Source organism: Fundulus heteroclitus, chromosome 11, assembly GCF_011125445.2.
Source record: "Fundulus heteroclitus isolate FHET01 chromosome 11, MU-UCD_Fhet_4.1, whole genome shotgun sequence".
NCBI classification, from domain to species: Eukaryota; Metazoa; Chordata; class Actinopteri; order Cyprinodontiformes; family Fundulidae; genus Fundulus; species Fundulus heteroclitus.
The window spans coordinates 32,411,903-32,427,844 of NC_046371.1; the positions used below are offsets into that span (position 1 = coordinate 32,411,903).

Below are 15,942 nucleotides of genomic sequence, written 5' to 3' on the forward strand. Positions count from 1 at the left end.
AACTAAACATTTTCATTCATGCCTAAATCGAAACTGATAATAAAACAAAATAAAAACGGAAAAAGTAACGGGGGGAAAAAAACAACAATCTGACAATACTACTGTAAAACTGCAAATCAAACAAATATATATTATCAAACCCACAGGAACATTTTTAAAAGCATTACAAGGAACAGTCACCAAGAAGGAAAAAAAAAAAACTTGTGGTGGGCCGCTGTCCTCACAGCCAGCTCGGTGGCTCAGGTCGATGACGATGATTCCTGGCGTGTGATCTTTCTTGTCCTGCGATTTGTCGGCCCCTGGTGGTGGCGGCACCTTCCTGCAGTTTGACGCGTGGATCCAAGGAAGCCGTTGTTCGACCTTCACTGCCGTGTAAGTCGTGAGGAGCACCTCCAGTGGCCCTTTTCTAAACTTTCCCAAATTTAGTCACATTACATCCACAAACATAAGATAATATTTTATTTAAATCTTATGTGAAAGTCCAACATAACATATACAATTGTGACGTAGAAGGAATATCCTACATGATGTAAAACATTCATTACAAATAAATGAAAATTGCTCTGTGCAAAGGTATTCAGCCTCCTTTTCTCTGATGCGACCAATTGCTTTAAGCAGGAAAATTTATATAACGTGGACGTCATTAAAGCCAAAGATTCCCTTTTACAGTAAAAATATGTGCCCAGCCAGAGATGCACTGATTAATCGGTGTAAAAAGAAGGGTCACTATGCAAGAGTGTGCAGATCTGGAACAATAAAAGAAATATGGGCAGCAGGTGATGACAGTAAAGAGGAAGCTGCATTTCTGGGCTTAGTAGCAACAAATGAAATAGGGGAAGCTTGGATCATGTCACATAATGTGTATATTGGGAAAAAAAAAATCACAGCATTTACACATTAATGGTGTATACTACAGGTCGACCGATACAGGATTTTTTTAAGGCCGATACCAATCATTTTGACATCAGGCAAAGTGATACCCGATACGTGTGGACGATTTTTTTCTGGCCGATTTGAAGCGGATATTGATTTTTGATTTCCCATTTACATGAGAAAAATTACACAATTATAACAAATGTTACACAACTGCCAATTTAAACCAAAATATAAATATAAAATAATCATTAATTAAAAGGAGCATAGTTCCAGAGTTTTTGCAAAAGTTCTCCCCTCTGCCCAGATGTTGAAATGACACCAGTGTTGTGCATGGGAGAAGAGGAAAAGTATTAGCTCTGGCTAGCAAGCGTGGGAAGCTCTGGCTAGCAGGTGTAGGAAGCTCTGGCTAACAGGCGTAGGAGGCTCTGGCTTGCAGGCGTAGGAAGCTCTGACTCTCGGGGGCGTAGGAAGCTCCGGCTAACAGGCGTAGGAGGCTCTGGCTAGCAGGCGTGGGAAGCTCTGGCTAGCAGGCGTAGGAGACTCTGGCTACCAGACGTGGGAAGCTCTGGCTAGCAGGTGTAGGAAGCTCTGGCTAGCAGGCGTGGGAAGCTCTGGCTAGCAGGTGTAGGAAGCTCTGGCTAGCAGGCGTGGGAAGCTCTGGCTAGCAGGCGTAGGAAGCTCTGGCTAGCAGGTGTAGGAAGCTCTGGCTAGCAGGCGTAGGAGACTCTGGCTACCAGACGTGGGAAGCTCTGGCTAGCAGGTGTAGGAAGCTCTGGCTAGCAGGCGTGGGAAGCTCTGGCTAGCAGGTGTAGGAAGCTCTGGCTAGCAGGCGTGGGAAGCTCTGGCTAGCAGGCGTAGGAAGCTCTGGCTAGCAGGTGTAGGAAGCTCTGACTAGCAGGCCTAGGAAGCTCTGACTAGCAGGCCTAGGAAGCTCTTGCTAGCAGGTGTGGGAAGCTCTGACTAGCAGGCGTAGGAAGCTCTTGCTAGCAGGTGTAGGAAGCTCTGGCTAGCAGGTGTAGGAAGCTCTGGCTAGCAGGTGTAGGAAGCTCTGACTAGCAGGCGTAGGAAGCTCTTGCTAGCAGGTGTAGGAAGCTCTGACTAGCAGGCCTAGGAAGCTCTTGCTAGCAGGTGTAGGAAGCTCTGACTAGCAGGCGTAGGAAGCTCTTGCTAGCAGGTGTAGGAAGCTCTGGCTAGCAGGCGTAGGAAGCTCTTGCTAGCAGGTGTAGGAAGCTCTGACTAGCAGGTGTAGGAAGCTCTTGCTAGCAGGTGTAGGAAGCTCTGGCTAGCAGGTGTAGGAAGCTCTGGTTAGCAGGCGTAGGAAGCTCTGGTTAGCAGGCGTAGGAGGCTCTGGCTAGCAGGCGTAGGAGGCTCTGACTAGCAGGCGTGAGAAACACGAGGCAGGACGAGGTTTGGATGAAGAATGATGACGATCCAGCAGAGAAGAGCAGACTGACGGAGGTTTAAGTAGAGGTGTTGGCACGTGCACTGAATCCAGTCTTAATTAGGAACGACAGGTGGAACTAATAAGGAGGTGGAGTAAGAGCTGGGCTGCATGACAGGTGGAAAGTGCTGGAAAGTTTATGAGGAGACAGGCAGGCCAATGCAAATTGCCTTCCTGGAGAACATCTTCTGTTTGATTTATATATTAAACTTATTTTTTCTACTTAAAAAATGTCCATGTTTTATTATCCAATCCATTCTGCTCTAACTGGCCTGAAGGAAACTGTCAAAGATGGACACACAGAGGAAGACGCTCACATACGCACACAGAAAGAGCGCTCGTAGCCAATCTACGCCACTCTGTCACATCTTTCCTGCTCCAACACGTCTTACTTCAAATAGCGTTGCGACTCTTAAACTAAACTTAATGACAGCGAGAAAAGAACTTCTTGTTGTGGGGACGAGGAGGAAGAAAAAGGCCACCGCTGAACATTATTTTCTACAAAGTTAAATGCTATAAGCGTTGTGATTGTTTTCATGCGTGTACACGCCGACTTTTCATGGCAACGAGCACTAACACAGCGGTGGCCAGCTGGAAACAAACATGTTTTTTTAGACAGTGGGATGGAGTTTTATACCGACTTTAAACATTTAAAAGTCAACATTGACACGCGAGTTTCTGTGAGTGAAAATGGAAGTAAAAACCCTGCTCCATTCTCAGTGAAACCGCTGTTCCCTCCCGCTCACAGTGACCGAGACAGATATTCAAAGGGCAAATACTAAATCAGACAGTTAAAAATACAATATTTGTGTTTTCTGTTGTATCGGGATGGGACGATACACTGCATGCATTGGCCGATCCATTGGCGCATTCAGCCACCATGCTTTGACGTCCCGTGACGCGCATACGTTGCCGCTGCCTCCCTGGCAGAGAGCGCCTGCTAATGTCAGACTGATTGACAATTTAGCGGTATTTGCCCTTTGAATGTCAGTCCCTGTGAGCGGGTGGGAACAGCTGTTTTACTGAGAACGGAGCAGGGTTTTTACTTCCACTCAATGAAACTCGCAGGTCAATGCTGGTTTGTAAATGGTGGTTAAGCTGTTAAAGTCGGTATAAAACTCCATCCCACTGTCTAAAAAAAACATGTCTGATCTCCAGCTGGCCACCTGCCACCGCTGTGTTAGTGCTCGTCGATATGAAGCCATGTATGCGCATAAAAATAATCACAACACTTGAAGCATTTAACTTTGCAGAAAATAATGTTTAGCAGTGGTCAGTCTAGGAGGTTTCCTCCTCCTCCCCACAACAAGAAAATCTTTTGTCGCTGTTATTAAGTTTAGTTTGAGAGTCACAAAGCTAGTTGAAGTAAGACGGTGTCTTTGACAGTTTCCTTCAGGCCAGTTGAAGCAGAATGGATAGGATAGTAAAACATGGTCATTTTTTTAAGTAGAGCAAATATGTTTAATATATAAGTCAAATAGAACATTTCTCGGGAACGTAATTTGCACTACATAGGCCTTGTGCTGCTACATGAAGTGCACAAACAATTAAGTGTTTATTTTTTATTGTTATATTTTAAATGTTCTATATTGTTTGCTAGCCATCGTTAATGTTTTGTGTTTTTTAAAAGGAGCTTTGCACAAGTTAGAAGCTTTTTATTTCACCCTTTTTCATACATGTCTGACATGTAAAATGAGTTTTCATCCATTTACTGCAGTTGCCTCTACAGCAGGGGTGTCCTAACTTTTCGGTACAAAATTGTCAAGTCAAAGGAATGAAAAATGACCACAATTGTTTTTTAAAACCAAAACAATCACATTAATGTTTTACCTGCTCAGCAAAATATAACTATTTTAAATGTCAGATATTTTGTAGAAAATTAACGTGTAAATTATTTTAGATCCAAAATTTTAAAAAGGGTTTTGCTCAATTGTTGTATTCACCAAGTTTATAGATTATTTTGAATAATTTAATTTGACTCTTTAACAATAAAAAATGTAACTTTTTTTTGGTCTAGCAGTATAAGAACAGTATTTGGGTCAGTTCTTTGAAAACACTTGCTGTAATCAGCCAATTTTAATAATCAAATTAATAGCAGATTTTAATTCACCAAAGTCTGCATTTGAGTAATTAAATATAATTGGGTAGATGTTACTATGAAATTAAAGAGAATGTCAAAAGTGTCTTTATGTTTATTAATAATATTATTATTAAAAGATAGATACTTTGTGTTGTACTCAACATTTTCAATTGTATTATTTTTACTTTTCACGTATCGGGTACCGATTTGCATGTTGTCAAAATAATCAGTATCTGCCCTAAAAACCTGTATCGGTCGACCTCTCACTTAAACCAAATCAAGAATCTTTGGATCTGATAAGGTCTGAAAACTGCTATTCACAAACTAATCTGACTGTGCTTGAACTGATTTGCAAAGAAGAATGGCCAAAAATTTCAGTCACAAGACGTGGAAAACTGGCAGAGACTTGCAGCTGTAATTACCGCACAACGCGGTTCCAAGAAATATTTACTGGGGGATGCTGAATACTTTTGCACGTTGCTCTTTTCAGTTTTTTATTTGTTAAAAAAAGAGACCATGTATTAGTTTCTTGCTACATCACAGTTGTATACCACTTTGTCTTTCACATAACACTCCAATAAAATGTATTTGTATTTTTTGTTTGTAATGTGACTATATGTGGAAAAGTTAAAGAAATGTGACTCATTTTGCAAGCCCTGATGGCAGGTGCGTTAGCTCTTCAAGGGCTGGAAAGAGAATGCAAATACATTCAGACGTCTGTAATTACACAACATTCTTAATACGTAAACATGCAGACCATAATATGCCAAGTACCTAGTTTTTAATTCTGCAGCAGACTATTTTGTGATAGTTAAGGGAGGTCAAATATATATTGAGTGTTGAAACAGAGAAATTGTGTGTAAGTGCATATGCATGATTCTATTCAAACATCCTGAATCCAGACTAGACAGTTTTCATACCAATCTTTCTCGGGAGTCTTGTCTTGACTTTCAGACGCAGGTTGGATGTTGTCTTGGACATCAGCCTCGCTTTCTTTGCAGTCCTCTTGGTTGTTTATGCTGGTAATGAAGCAACACAAAAATCACCACACAAAAACAGATCAACATGACTTTTCATTTGAAACTTGGAAAAACTATAAAATATAAATATTATTGAGCTCCAAATAATAACTCACATCTGTGCTGTGGCAGTAGAGGACAAGACAGTCTCTTCCACTCTGCTGTTCTGGCCAGTTTGGGAGTCTCCTTCTCTGGAAGATGCAGGAAAACCATCCAGTCCTCCATCTTCGACATCCCCAAAATCACCAGTGCATTGTATACTATGAAGAAGACACAAAAAAATTAAGACTGTCCACAAGACAGTTATTAGTTTAATTTGAGGACAAGTGGAGAAAAAACTAAACAAGTAACCAATGATTCCTGGGGCAAAACAATCTCACATTTGTATTTGTATATTTATATTTTACTTTGTAATGACTGAAACTGGGTTGACCTCTAAAAAGTCTAATGTAAAGAAACTCATACGTGGTGGAGCATTGTGGGACTACTTGGAGATGCGGCTCATGGTGAGCAGAGACAGGACTGTCAAGAACAGGTGAGGCCCTGAACTCGACACCAGTCTCTCCTCCCTGAGACTTCTCACTTGTGCAACAACTGTAAAATAAAGAAAAAAATAAAATTAATTCTGTGGTGGCATAAACCTCTATAACGACAACTTAAAAATAGATGATAGAATATTAAACTGCAGTTGATGAAGTTTTAATTTACCTAATTTCTGTCACTGAAGGTGAATGGATTGTGACCGCGTCCACATCTTGTTGGAGATGGCTCTGCTTTTTCTTTTAAGTATACACAGATGAAATCAGTCAGACCATGCTGAGATTTAAAAAATGCAACCCCTTTTCTTTGCTGCTTATTTATTATAATAATCAGCTCTGCTATACATACCTTGTTAAGAAGACGCCAACAATGCCAGAAGGAGGTTTTTCTAGTTCTAGGAGCCTCGCTGGTTGTGATGGTAGAAGGAGATGGTGCTTCTGTCTGCTGGCTGATATCAGTAAGATAAGCAGAAAATGTCAGGTTTTGGATGTCCAAGTCATTTGTGGCAGGGGGAAAAAAAGTAATTAAAACCACGTGGAAACAAATTAGGATTGTTATAAAACTTTACCTCTTCTGAAGACTTAAGCTTTCGCCATTCCCAGAGCGTACATCACTTTGAGGGCTTATCTGTTTAAAAGTTGTAAAAACAGATATTTAAGTTTGATAGTGTTGCCTTTTCACAAATAAGTAGCAACAAGTTAAAAATAATAACCTAGCAATGCTGTTCAAAAATAAACATTTTAAGTGTATTTGTGTACATTTTTAAAAACACAATTGTTGGGGCCTCCCATAGCAACAATTAGAGATATAATACAATTTTATGCCCCATTAAAAACATAGAAATTAAAATTCACTGTTTTTCAGGCTTTACTATGTTGTCATACTTTCATGTAGAAACACAGTTTAACTTTCTGTTTTTAGAGAAATCCATCATATTGTTTTAAAATTGAAGACACTATTTTCATACCACCTACAGTTTTTCCAAATTTTGCATTGAAGTGCCACAAACTTTACATGTAAAACCAACAGCTGCATTTAGACGGTAGTTTGTTAGAGTGGGAGGAGGGAATTAGGGAGTTTTTCCTACATAAAATAATAAAATATAAAACTGCTGTTGATGAAAACTGCTGTTTTACCTCCTTTCTGTCACAGAGGGTGACAGGATTGTGACCCTGTCCACATTTTGTGGGAGATGGGTCTGCTTTTTCTTCTAAATCCACACAGATGAGCTCAGACTGTGCTGACACTCACAAATTACAACCACTTTTCTTTGCTGCTTATTAATTAAAATGATCAGCTCTGCTATACATACCTTGTTATGAAGAGACCAGCGTTGCCAGAAGGAGGTTTTTCTAGTCCTGGGAGCCTTGCTGTTATCAGGGGTTGTGGTGGAAATGGGAGACCATGCCTCTCTCTGTAGCCTGATATCAGAAAAATAAGCAGAAAATGTCAAATTTGTGGGTGTCCAAGTCATTTGTTACAGGAAAATAAAATCTGATAAATTAAAACTACATGGAAACAAGTTAGGATTGTTATAAAACTTTACCTCTTCTGCAGACTTGCGCTATCACCATCTCCAGAGCGTACATCCCCTGGAGGGCTTTTCTGTTAAAAAGTTGTAAAAACTGATATTAAAGTTTGATAATGTTACCTTTTCACAAATTAGTAGCAACAAGTCAAACTAAATTACGATCAAATTGAGTGGAAATCATCTTAGTGCATTAAGTCAAATCAGCAGATTACACAAAGAATCAGGTTCATACCTTTTGTCTTTTCCAAATGCAGGAAAACATCTTCACACTTACTGAGCAAAGTATCTCAAAAACCGTGATAAATTTAAACAAGTACTTCTCTATCGCCGTAATATATGGAAAGTGGGTTTTCAAATGTCTGTTAAGGGATATCTTAAGTGCTGATATTTGAATGAAATCATTTTTGGCATCATGCGGACGCATAATTACCTAGCAGCTGTTCAAAAATAAACATTTTAAGTGTATTTGTGTACATTTTTAAAAACACAATTGTTGGGGCCTCCCATAGCAACAATTAGAGATATAATACAACTCTATGCCCCATTAAAGACATAGAAATTAAAATTCACTGTTTTTCAGGCTTTACTATGTTGTCATACTTTCATGTAGAAACACAGTTTAACTTTCTGTTTTTAGAGAAATCCATCATATTGTTTTAAAATTGAAGACACTATTTTCATACCACCTACGGTTTCTCCAAATTTTGCATTGAAGTGCCACAAACTTTACATGTAAAACTACCAGCTGCATTTAGACGGTAGTTTGTTAGAGTGGGAGGAGGGAATTAGGGAGTTTTTCCTACATAAAATAATAAAATATAAAACTGCTGTTGATGAAAACTGCTGTTTTACCTCCTTTCTGTCACAGAGGGTGACAGGATTGTGACCCTGTCCACATTTTGTGGGAGATGGGTCTGCTTTTTCTTCTAAATCCACACAGATGAGCTCAGACTGTGCTGACACTCACAAATTACAACCACTTTTCTTTGCTGCTTATTAATTAAAATGATCAGCTCTGCTATACATACCTTGTTATGAAGAGACCAGCGTTGCCAGAAGGAGGTTTTTCTAGTCCTGGGAGCCTTGCTGTTATCAGGGGTTGTGGTGGAAATGGGAGACCATGCCTCTCTCTGTAGCCTGATATCAGAAAAATAAGCAGAAAATGTCAAATTTGTGGGTGTCCAAGTCATTTGTTACAGGAAAATAAAATCTGATAAATTAAAACTACATGGAAACAAGTTAGGATTGTTATAAAACTTTACCTCTTCTGCAGACTTGCGCTATCACCATCTCCAGAGCGTACATCCCCTGGAGGGCTTTTCTGTTAAAAAGTTGTAAAAACTGATATTAAAGTTTGATAATGTTACCTTTTCACAAATTAGTAGCAACAAGTCAAACTAAATTACGATCAAATTGAGTGGAAATCATCTTAGTGCATTAAGTCAAATCAGCAGATTACACAAAGAATCAGGTTCATACCTTTTGTCTTTTCCAAATGCAGGAAAACATCTTCACACTTACTGAGCAAAGTATCTCAAAAACCGTGATAAATTTAAACAAGTACTTCTCTATCGCCGTAATATATGGAAAGTGGGTTTTCAAATGTCTGTTAAGGGATATCTTAAGTGCTGATATTTGAATGAAATCATTTTTGGCATCATGCGGACGCATAATTACCTAGCAGCTGTTCAAAAATAAACATTTTAAGTGTATTTGTGTACATTTTTAAAAACACAATTGTTGGGGCCTCCCATAGCAACAATTAGAGATATAATACAACTCTATGCCCCATTAAAGACATAGAAATTAAAATTCACTGTTTTTCAGGCTTTACTATGTTGTCATACTTTCATGTAGAAACACAGTTTAACTTTCTGTTTTTAGAGAAATCCATCATATTGTTTTAAAATTGAAGACACTATTTTCATACCACCTACGGTTTCTCCAAATTTTGCATTGAAGTGCCACAAACTTTACATGTAAAACTACCAGCTGCATTTAGACGGTAGTTTGTTAGAGTGGGAGGAGGGAATTAGGGAGTTTTTCCTACATAAAATAATAAAATATAAAACTGCTGTTGATGAAAACTGCTGTTTTACCTCCTTTCTGTCACAGAGGGTGACAGGATTGTGACCCTGTCCACATTTTGTGGGAGATGGGTCTGCTTTTTCTTCTAAATCCACACAGATGAGCTCAGACTGTGCTGACACTCACAAATTACAACCACTTTTCTTTGCTGCTTATTAATTAAAATGATCAGCTCTACTATACATACCTTGTTATGAAGAGACCAGCGTTGCCAGAAGGAGGTTTTTCTAGTCCTGGGAGCCTTGCTGTTATCAGGGGTTGTGGTGGAAATGGGAGACCATGCCTCTCTCTGTAGCCTGATATCAGAAAAATAAGCAGAAAATGTCAAATTTGTGGGTGTCCAAGTCATTTGTTACAGGAAAATAAAATCTGATAAATTAAAACTACATGGAAACAAGTTAGGATTGTTATAAAACTTTACCTCTTCTGCAGACTTGCGTTATCACCATCTCCAGAGCGTACATCCCCTGGAGGGCTTTTCTGTTAAAAAAGTTGTAAAAACTGATATTAAAGTTTGATAATGTTACCTTTTCACAAATTAGTAGCAACAAGTCAAACTAAATTACGATCAAATTGAGTGGAAATCATCTTAGTGCATTAAGTCAAATCAGCAGATTACACAAAGAATCAGGTTCATACCTTTTGTTTTTTCCAAATGCAGGAAAACATCTTCACACTTACTGAGCAAAGTATCTCAAAAACCGTGATAAATTTAAGCAAGTACTTCTCTATCGCCGTAATATATGGAAAGTGGGTTTTCAAATGTCTGTTAAGGGATATCTTAAGTGCTGATATTTGAATGAAATCATTTTGGCATCATGCGGACGCATAATAACCTAGCAGCTGTTCAAAAATAAACATTTTAAGTGTATTTGTGTACATTTTTAAAAACACAATTGTTGGGGCCTCCCATAGCAACAATTAGAGATATAATACAACTCTATGCCCCATTAAAGACATAGAAATTAAAATTCACTGTTTTTCAGGCTTTACTATGTTGTCATACTTTCATGTAGAAACACAGTTTAACTTTCTGTTTTAAGAGAAATCCATCATATTGTTTTAAAATTGAAGACACTATTTTCATACCACCTACGGTTTCTCCAAATTTTGCATTGAAGTGCCACAAACTTTACATGTAAAACTACCAGCTGCATTTAGACGGTAGTTTGTTAGAGTGGGAGGAGGGAATTAGGGAGTTTTTCCTACATAAAATAATAAAATATAAAACTGCTGTTGATGAAAACTGCTGTTTTACCTCCTTTCTGTCACAGAGGGTGATAGGATTGTGACCCTGTCCACATTTTGTGGGAGATGGGTCTGCTTTTTCTTCTAAATCCACACAGATGAGCTCAGACTGTGCTGACACTCACAAATTACAACCACTTTTCTTTGCTGCTTATTAATTAAAATGATCAGCTCTACTATACATACCTTGTTATGAAGAGACCAGCGTTGCCAGAAGGAGGTTTTTCTAGTCCTGGGAGCCTTGCTGTTATCAGGGGTTGTGGTGGAAATGGGAGACCATGCCTCTCTCTGTAGCCTGATATCAGAAAAATAAGCAGAAAATGTCAAATTTGTGGGTGTCCAAGTCATTTGTTACAGGAAAATAATTCAATTCAATTCAATTCAATTTTATTTATATAGTGCCAAATCATGAAACATGTCATCTCAAGGCACTTTACAAAGTCAAGTTCAATCATATTATACAGATTGGGTCAGATTATACAGATTGGTCAAAAATGTCCTATATAAGGAAACCAGTTGATTGCATCAAAGTCCCGACAAGCAGCATTCACTCCTGGGGAACCGTAGAGCCACAGGAAGAGTCATCTGCATTGTACATGGCTTTGCTGCAATCCCTCATACTGAGCAAGCATGAAGTGACAGTGGGAAGAAAAACCACCCATTAACGGGAAAAAAAACCTCCGGCAGAACCGGCCTCAGTATGAACGGTCATCTGCCTCGACCGACTGGGGTTACAGAAGACAGAACAGAGACACAACAAGAGAAACAAAAAGGCACAGAAGCACATTGATCTAGTAATCTGTTCTACATTAGATGGTAGTAGCGGGTGAGCCGTCTTCTCTGGATGATGTCACAGTTAACAGAACGCCAGACCAGGTGTACCTACTATGAAGAGAAAAGAGAGAGAACAGAAAGTTAAAGCAGAAATGACAACACATAATGCATAATTGAAGAACAGTAGAACTCAATATAGTGAGAAAATTAGATCCTGATATACTCCAGTAACCTAAGCCTATAGCAGTAAAACTATAAAGGTAGCTGAGAGTAACATGAGTCACTAGTTATAATTTTTGTCAAAAAGAAAAGTTTTAAGCCTAGTCTTAAAAGTAGACAGGGTGTCTGCCTCACGGACCAAAACTGGGAGTTGGTTCCACAGGAGAGGAGCCTGATAGCTAAAGGATCTGCCTCCCATTCTACTTTTAGAGACTCTAGGAACCACCAGCAGACCTGCGGTCTGAGAGCGAAGTGCTCTGTTAGGAACATACGGGGTAATCAGAGCTCTGATATATGATGGAGTTTGATTATTAAGGGCTTTATACGTTAGAAGAAGAATTTTAAATTCTATTCTTGATTTAACAGGAAGCCAATGAAGGGAAGCTAAAATTGGAGAAATATGATCCCTCTTGTTGATTTTCATCAGAACTCTTGCTGCAGCATTTTGGATCAGCTGAAGGCTTTGAACTGCATTTTGTGGAATTCCTGATAGTAAAGAATTACAATAGTCCAGCCTTGAAGTAACAAATGCATGGACCAGTTTTTCAGCATCACTCCTGGACAGAATGTTTCTAATTTTGGCGATATTCCGGAGGTGAAAAAAGGAAACTCTGGAAACCTGTTTAATATGGGATTTAAATGACATGTCTTGGTCAAAAATAACACCAAGATTTTTTACTTTATTACCAGAGGCCAGGTTAATGCCACCCAGATTAAGTGATTGGTTAAGAAGTGCCTAGAAATAAAGTCTGATAAATTAAAACTATGTGGAAACAAGTTAGGATTGTTATAAAACTTTACCTCTTCTGCAGACTTGCGCTATCACCATCTCCAGAGCGTACATCCCCTGGAGGGCTTTTCTGTTAAAAAGTTGTAAAAACAGATATTAAAGTTTGATAATGTTACCTTTTCACAAATTAGTAGCAACAAGTCAAACTAAATTACGATCAAATTGAGTGGAAATCATCTTAGTGCATTAAGTCAAATCAGCAGATTACACAAAGAATCAGGTTCATACCTTTTGTTTTTTCCAAATGCAGGAAAACATCTTCACACTTACTGAGCAAAGTATCTCAAAAACTGTAATAAATTTAAGCAAGTACTTCTCTATCGCCGTAATATATGGAAAGTGGGTTTTCAAATGTCTGTTAAGGGATATCTTAAGTGCTGATATTTGAATGAAATCATTTTGGCATCATGCGGACGCATAATTACCTAGCAGCTGTTCAAAAATAAACATCTTAAGTGTATTTGTGTACATTTTTAAAAACACAATTGTTGGGGCCTCCCATAGCAACAATTAGAGATATAATACAACTCTATGCCCCATTAAAGACATAGAAATTTAAATTCACTGTTTTTCAGGCTTTACTATGTTGTCATACTTTCATGTAGAAACACAGTTTAACTTTCTGTTTTTAGAGAAATCCATCATATTGTTTTAAAATTGAAGACACTATTTTCATACCACCTACGGTTTCTCCAAATTTTGCATTGAAGTGCCACAAACTTTACATGTAAAACCAACAGCTGCATTTAGACGGTAGTTTGTTAGAGTGGGAGGAGGGAATTAGGGGGCGTTTCCTGCAGCTGGCAGGTTGTCGGTTCAATCCCTCGTCTGACCGTCTTAGTGTCTTTAGGCAAGACACTACCAGGGTCCTCACGGGGATTTTTTTTTCAGCATAATGACGCAGTGAAATAAACACAGGGCCAAAAATTAAATGCAACAAAAAGGAGCCATTTATTCAATAATTGATCAATTAATCAGCTACACCACCCGCATTTAATGCAGTGCAGCTGCCATCCCACACTGTCATGCTCAGTGCTTTCACTCCTGGCTCTATAAAGGCTTTTGAGCAGAAAGTCCAATGCGTTTCAGTTGCCTGAGAAAGAAGAGCTGTTGTTGGACCTTCAACACATGCTCCACCACCTCCCCGTATATTAAGAGAGGAGCGTGTTCAGTCTTCCTGGACCTCGTGTAGTCCACGATGAACTCCTTGGTCTTGCTGGTGTTCTGGATGCGGTTTTTCCTGGAGCACCACTGTGTAATATTGAGGACCTCCTCTCAGTTGTGGGTCTCATGTTGGAAATGAAACACAGTTTTCCTTCGTCCGGACTTTCGCAGTACTCAGCACTGCTTAAAACCCCCATCTCTCTCTTTGAATCTACCACTTTGGTGGCGTTTCTTTTCCCAAAAGTGTCTGGTTGTGGTGTTATGCCCTTAAATCGGGGGGAGTTACACTTTAAAATAAAACATCTCCTGTGATCCAAGAATACCTAATGTATTTTTTCACACAAGTGGACCAGGGAGAATGCCTTATAATTCATCCTCCCACCTCCTGCCATTTTCACCAAAAAACTGCAGCAGTTCAAAAACTGAATACTGAATTTGCACTGTAGCACTATAGAGACGTAATCATCAAAATAAGGATTGTGTGCTATAAAAGCAACTGTTTTTCTTTATACATCATTTGAGAAGTGTGAAAACTGCTTGTTTTCACACTTCTGATAAGAGGAGTTTAATGTTGTTAATTTTTCAACAATGTTCCTGCTCTTTCAATTCACTCATTCATTGGTCATAATGTGATCATTAGTAAGGCGGCTAGACTTATGGTACACTTTTATTAAAGGGGCCACATCATGCTTTTTAGCTGCATCAATGAGTTGTGGTCCATATAAAGTGGAACTGCAATGCCTTGGTCAGAATTCCTTATTAATTACACCCCCCATTCCCTCCTTTTAACCCTGTTCTGAGCTCCATCTGAGAGCAAATCTCCTTAAATCTATCCTGTTCTGCCATTTTTGTGGTATGCTGGTGAGGCACTGACGTCACCAGAGTCAGATTTACAAATATATACACTCTACAGAGTAGACTCATTGGAAAGTGCTGAAGGAGACTGATTGAGCCAAATCAATTCACCAAGAGACATGGAAAAATATTGATTCTTTGATGAAAAAAATAAAACTAAATTATTTGTCATCTGATTGGTAACAGTTTATGAGTTCTGTTTATCGCTGTCTTACCTCTACTTACAAATGAAGTCCATGCGGAGCTCTTTCTGAACAAAAATATTATAATTTTCCGGTAAAAGTTCTCTTTATCTTCTTCAGTTTTAAAAGTCTCTCAGTGTCAGTGGAGATCACTGCCAGGGAGGAAAGCCTTCCTTGATCAGTCCCGTTCCAGCTGTATGTTTAGAGTCTTTTTAAGTGCTTTACTTGTTTAGCAAAACTCGCTAATAAAACATCCATAACTTGCTGTCACTCTACAGTTTTAGGATCAGGAGCGGTGCCCCTTGAGCGCCCCCTGCCGAGAGGCCAAGGAACTGCCGGCCTCACCTACCGGCCTCACCGCTATAGAGCTGGGTAATAGCCAGGAGCGACTCCAGTCTCCCCAGAGAGTAAATGTGGTACCCAATAAAACAGGTGCTTTTCCTCCCTCACTTCCCACACAACAATAACAATTGATTCAGCACTTTACTTGTTCCCCACAGAGAGACATTCTTAAGTAGCTCCCAGCAGAGGGGTCAGTGGTCAGGCTGGGCTTCAGGACTGCGGCCCCAGAGCTGGTTAGGAGTTCAGCACCTGCAACTTGATACATGGAGCTTTAATACTTTGCTTAGTTAAATGACTTAAAAATGTATTTATTTTTTGTCATGTTTGTTCTGAGTCACCACCCTTTTCTACACATGAAGGATTTTTTTTAACTTAAAGTTGGAGTAAAGTTGTGAAAGCATAATCATATCCACTGGATTTGTATTTGTGTCTACATAGAATCATATAAGCTAGTATTTGCAATTTAATCACTTGTCTTTATTAAAGGATTTAAAAACATGTTATTTTTACCGACTCAAAGCAAGGTAGAGTTACCAGCTATATCAACTGACAAGATCTGGAAATAATATCAGAGGGAAATTTAGCCGGTATTATTTTCTCAGCAACATGTTGATGCTGTTTTATGTCGTCAGCCTTGGGCTATAATCTAAATCTGATCTAGATTGGTTAAAGTCGTTGGCCGGTAACCCCAGATCTCTGGGATCGAAGGAGGAGTCACGGTGTGGGTGGGGTGAGCCTGGATTTGTATTTTGAGAAGAGCTGCAGGTGTCAGACAGTTAGCCCCCACCAGCAC

General features: G+C 39.2%; 1 protein-coding gene across 5 annotated transcripts; it reads right to left on the reverse strand.

Annotated features, from left to right (window-relative positions):
• Positions 1 to 4,729: 4,729 nt before the first annotated feature.
• LOC118564596 lies at positions 4,730 to 13,425 on the reverse strand. Of its 5 annotated transcripts, XR_004931964.1 has the most exons (15): positions 12,835 to 13,425; positions 12,618 to 12,676; positions 11,010 to 11,118; positions 9,997 to 10,055; positions 9,763 to 9,871; positions 8,750 to 8,808; positions 8,516 to 8,624; positions 7,503 to 7,561; positions 7,269 to 7,377; positions 6,525 to 6,583; positions 6,305 to 6,404; positions 5,882 to 6,195; positions 5,533 to 5,676; positions 5,318 to 5,416; positions 4,730 to 5,083 (listed from the first exon to the last, which is right to left on the reverse strand). XR_004931964.1 is itself a non-coding variant. In XM_036143403.1 (12 exons), exons 1-12 carry the CDS (start codon positions 12,862 to 12,864, stop codon positions 6,121 to 6,123), a joined length of 936 nt encoding a protein of 311 aa, XP_035999296.1. In that variant the 5' UTR covers positions 12,865 to 13,425; the 3' UTR covers positions 5,818 to 6,120. The 5 variants fall into 5 exon arrangements, 1 of the variants encoding a protein (XP_035999296.1); XR_004931966.1 differs by having other exon boundaries at positions 6,305 to 6,583; positions 12,618 to 13,425; XR_004931965.1 differs by lacking the exons at positions 11,010 to 11,118; positions 12,618 to 12,676; positions 12,835 to 13,425 and adding an exon at positions 10,215 to 10,602.
• Positions 13,426 to 15,942: the final 2,517 nt, after the last annotated feature.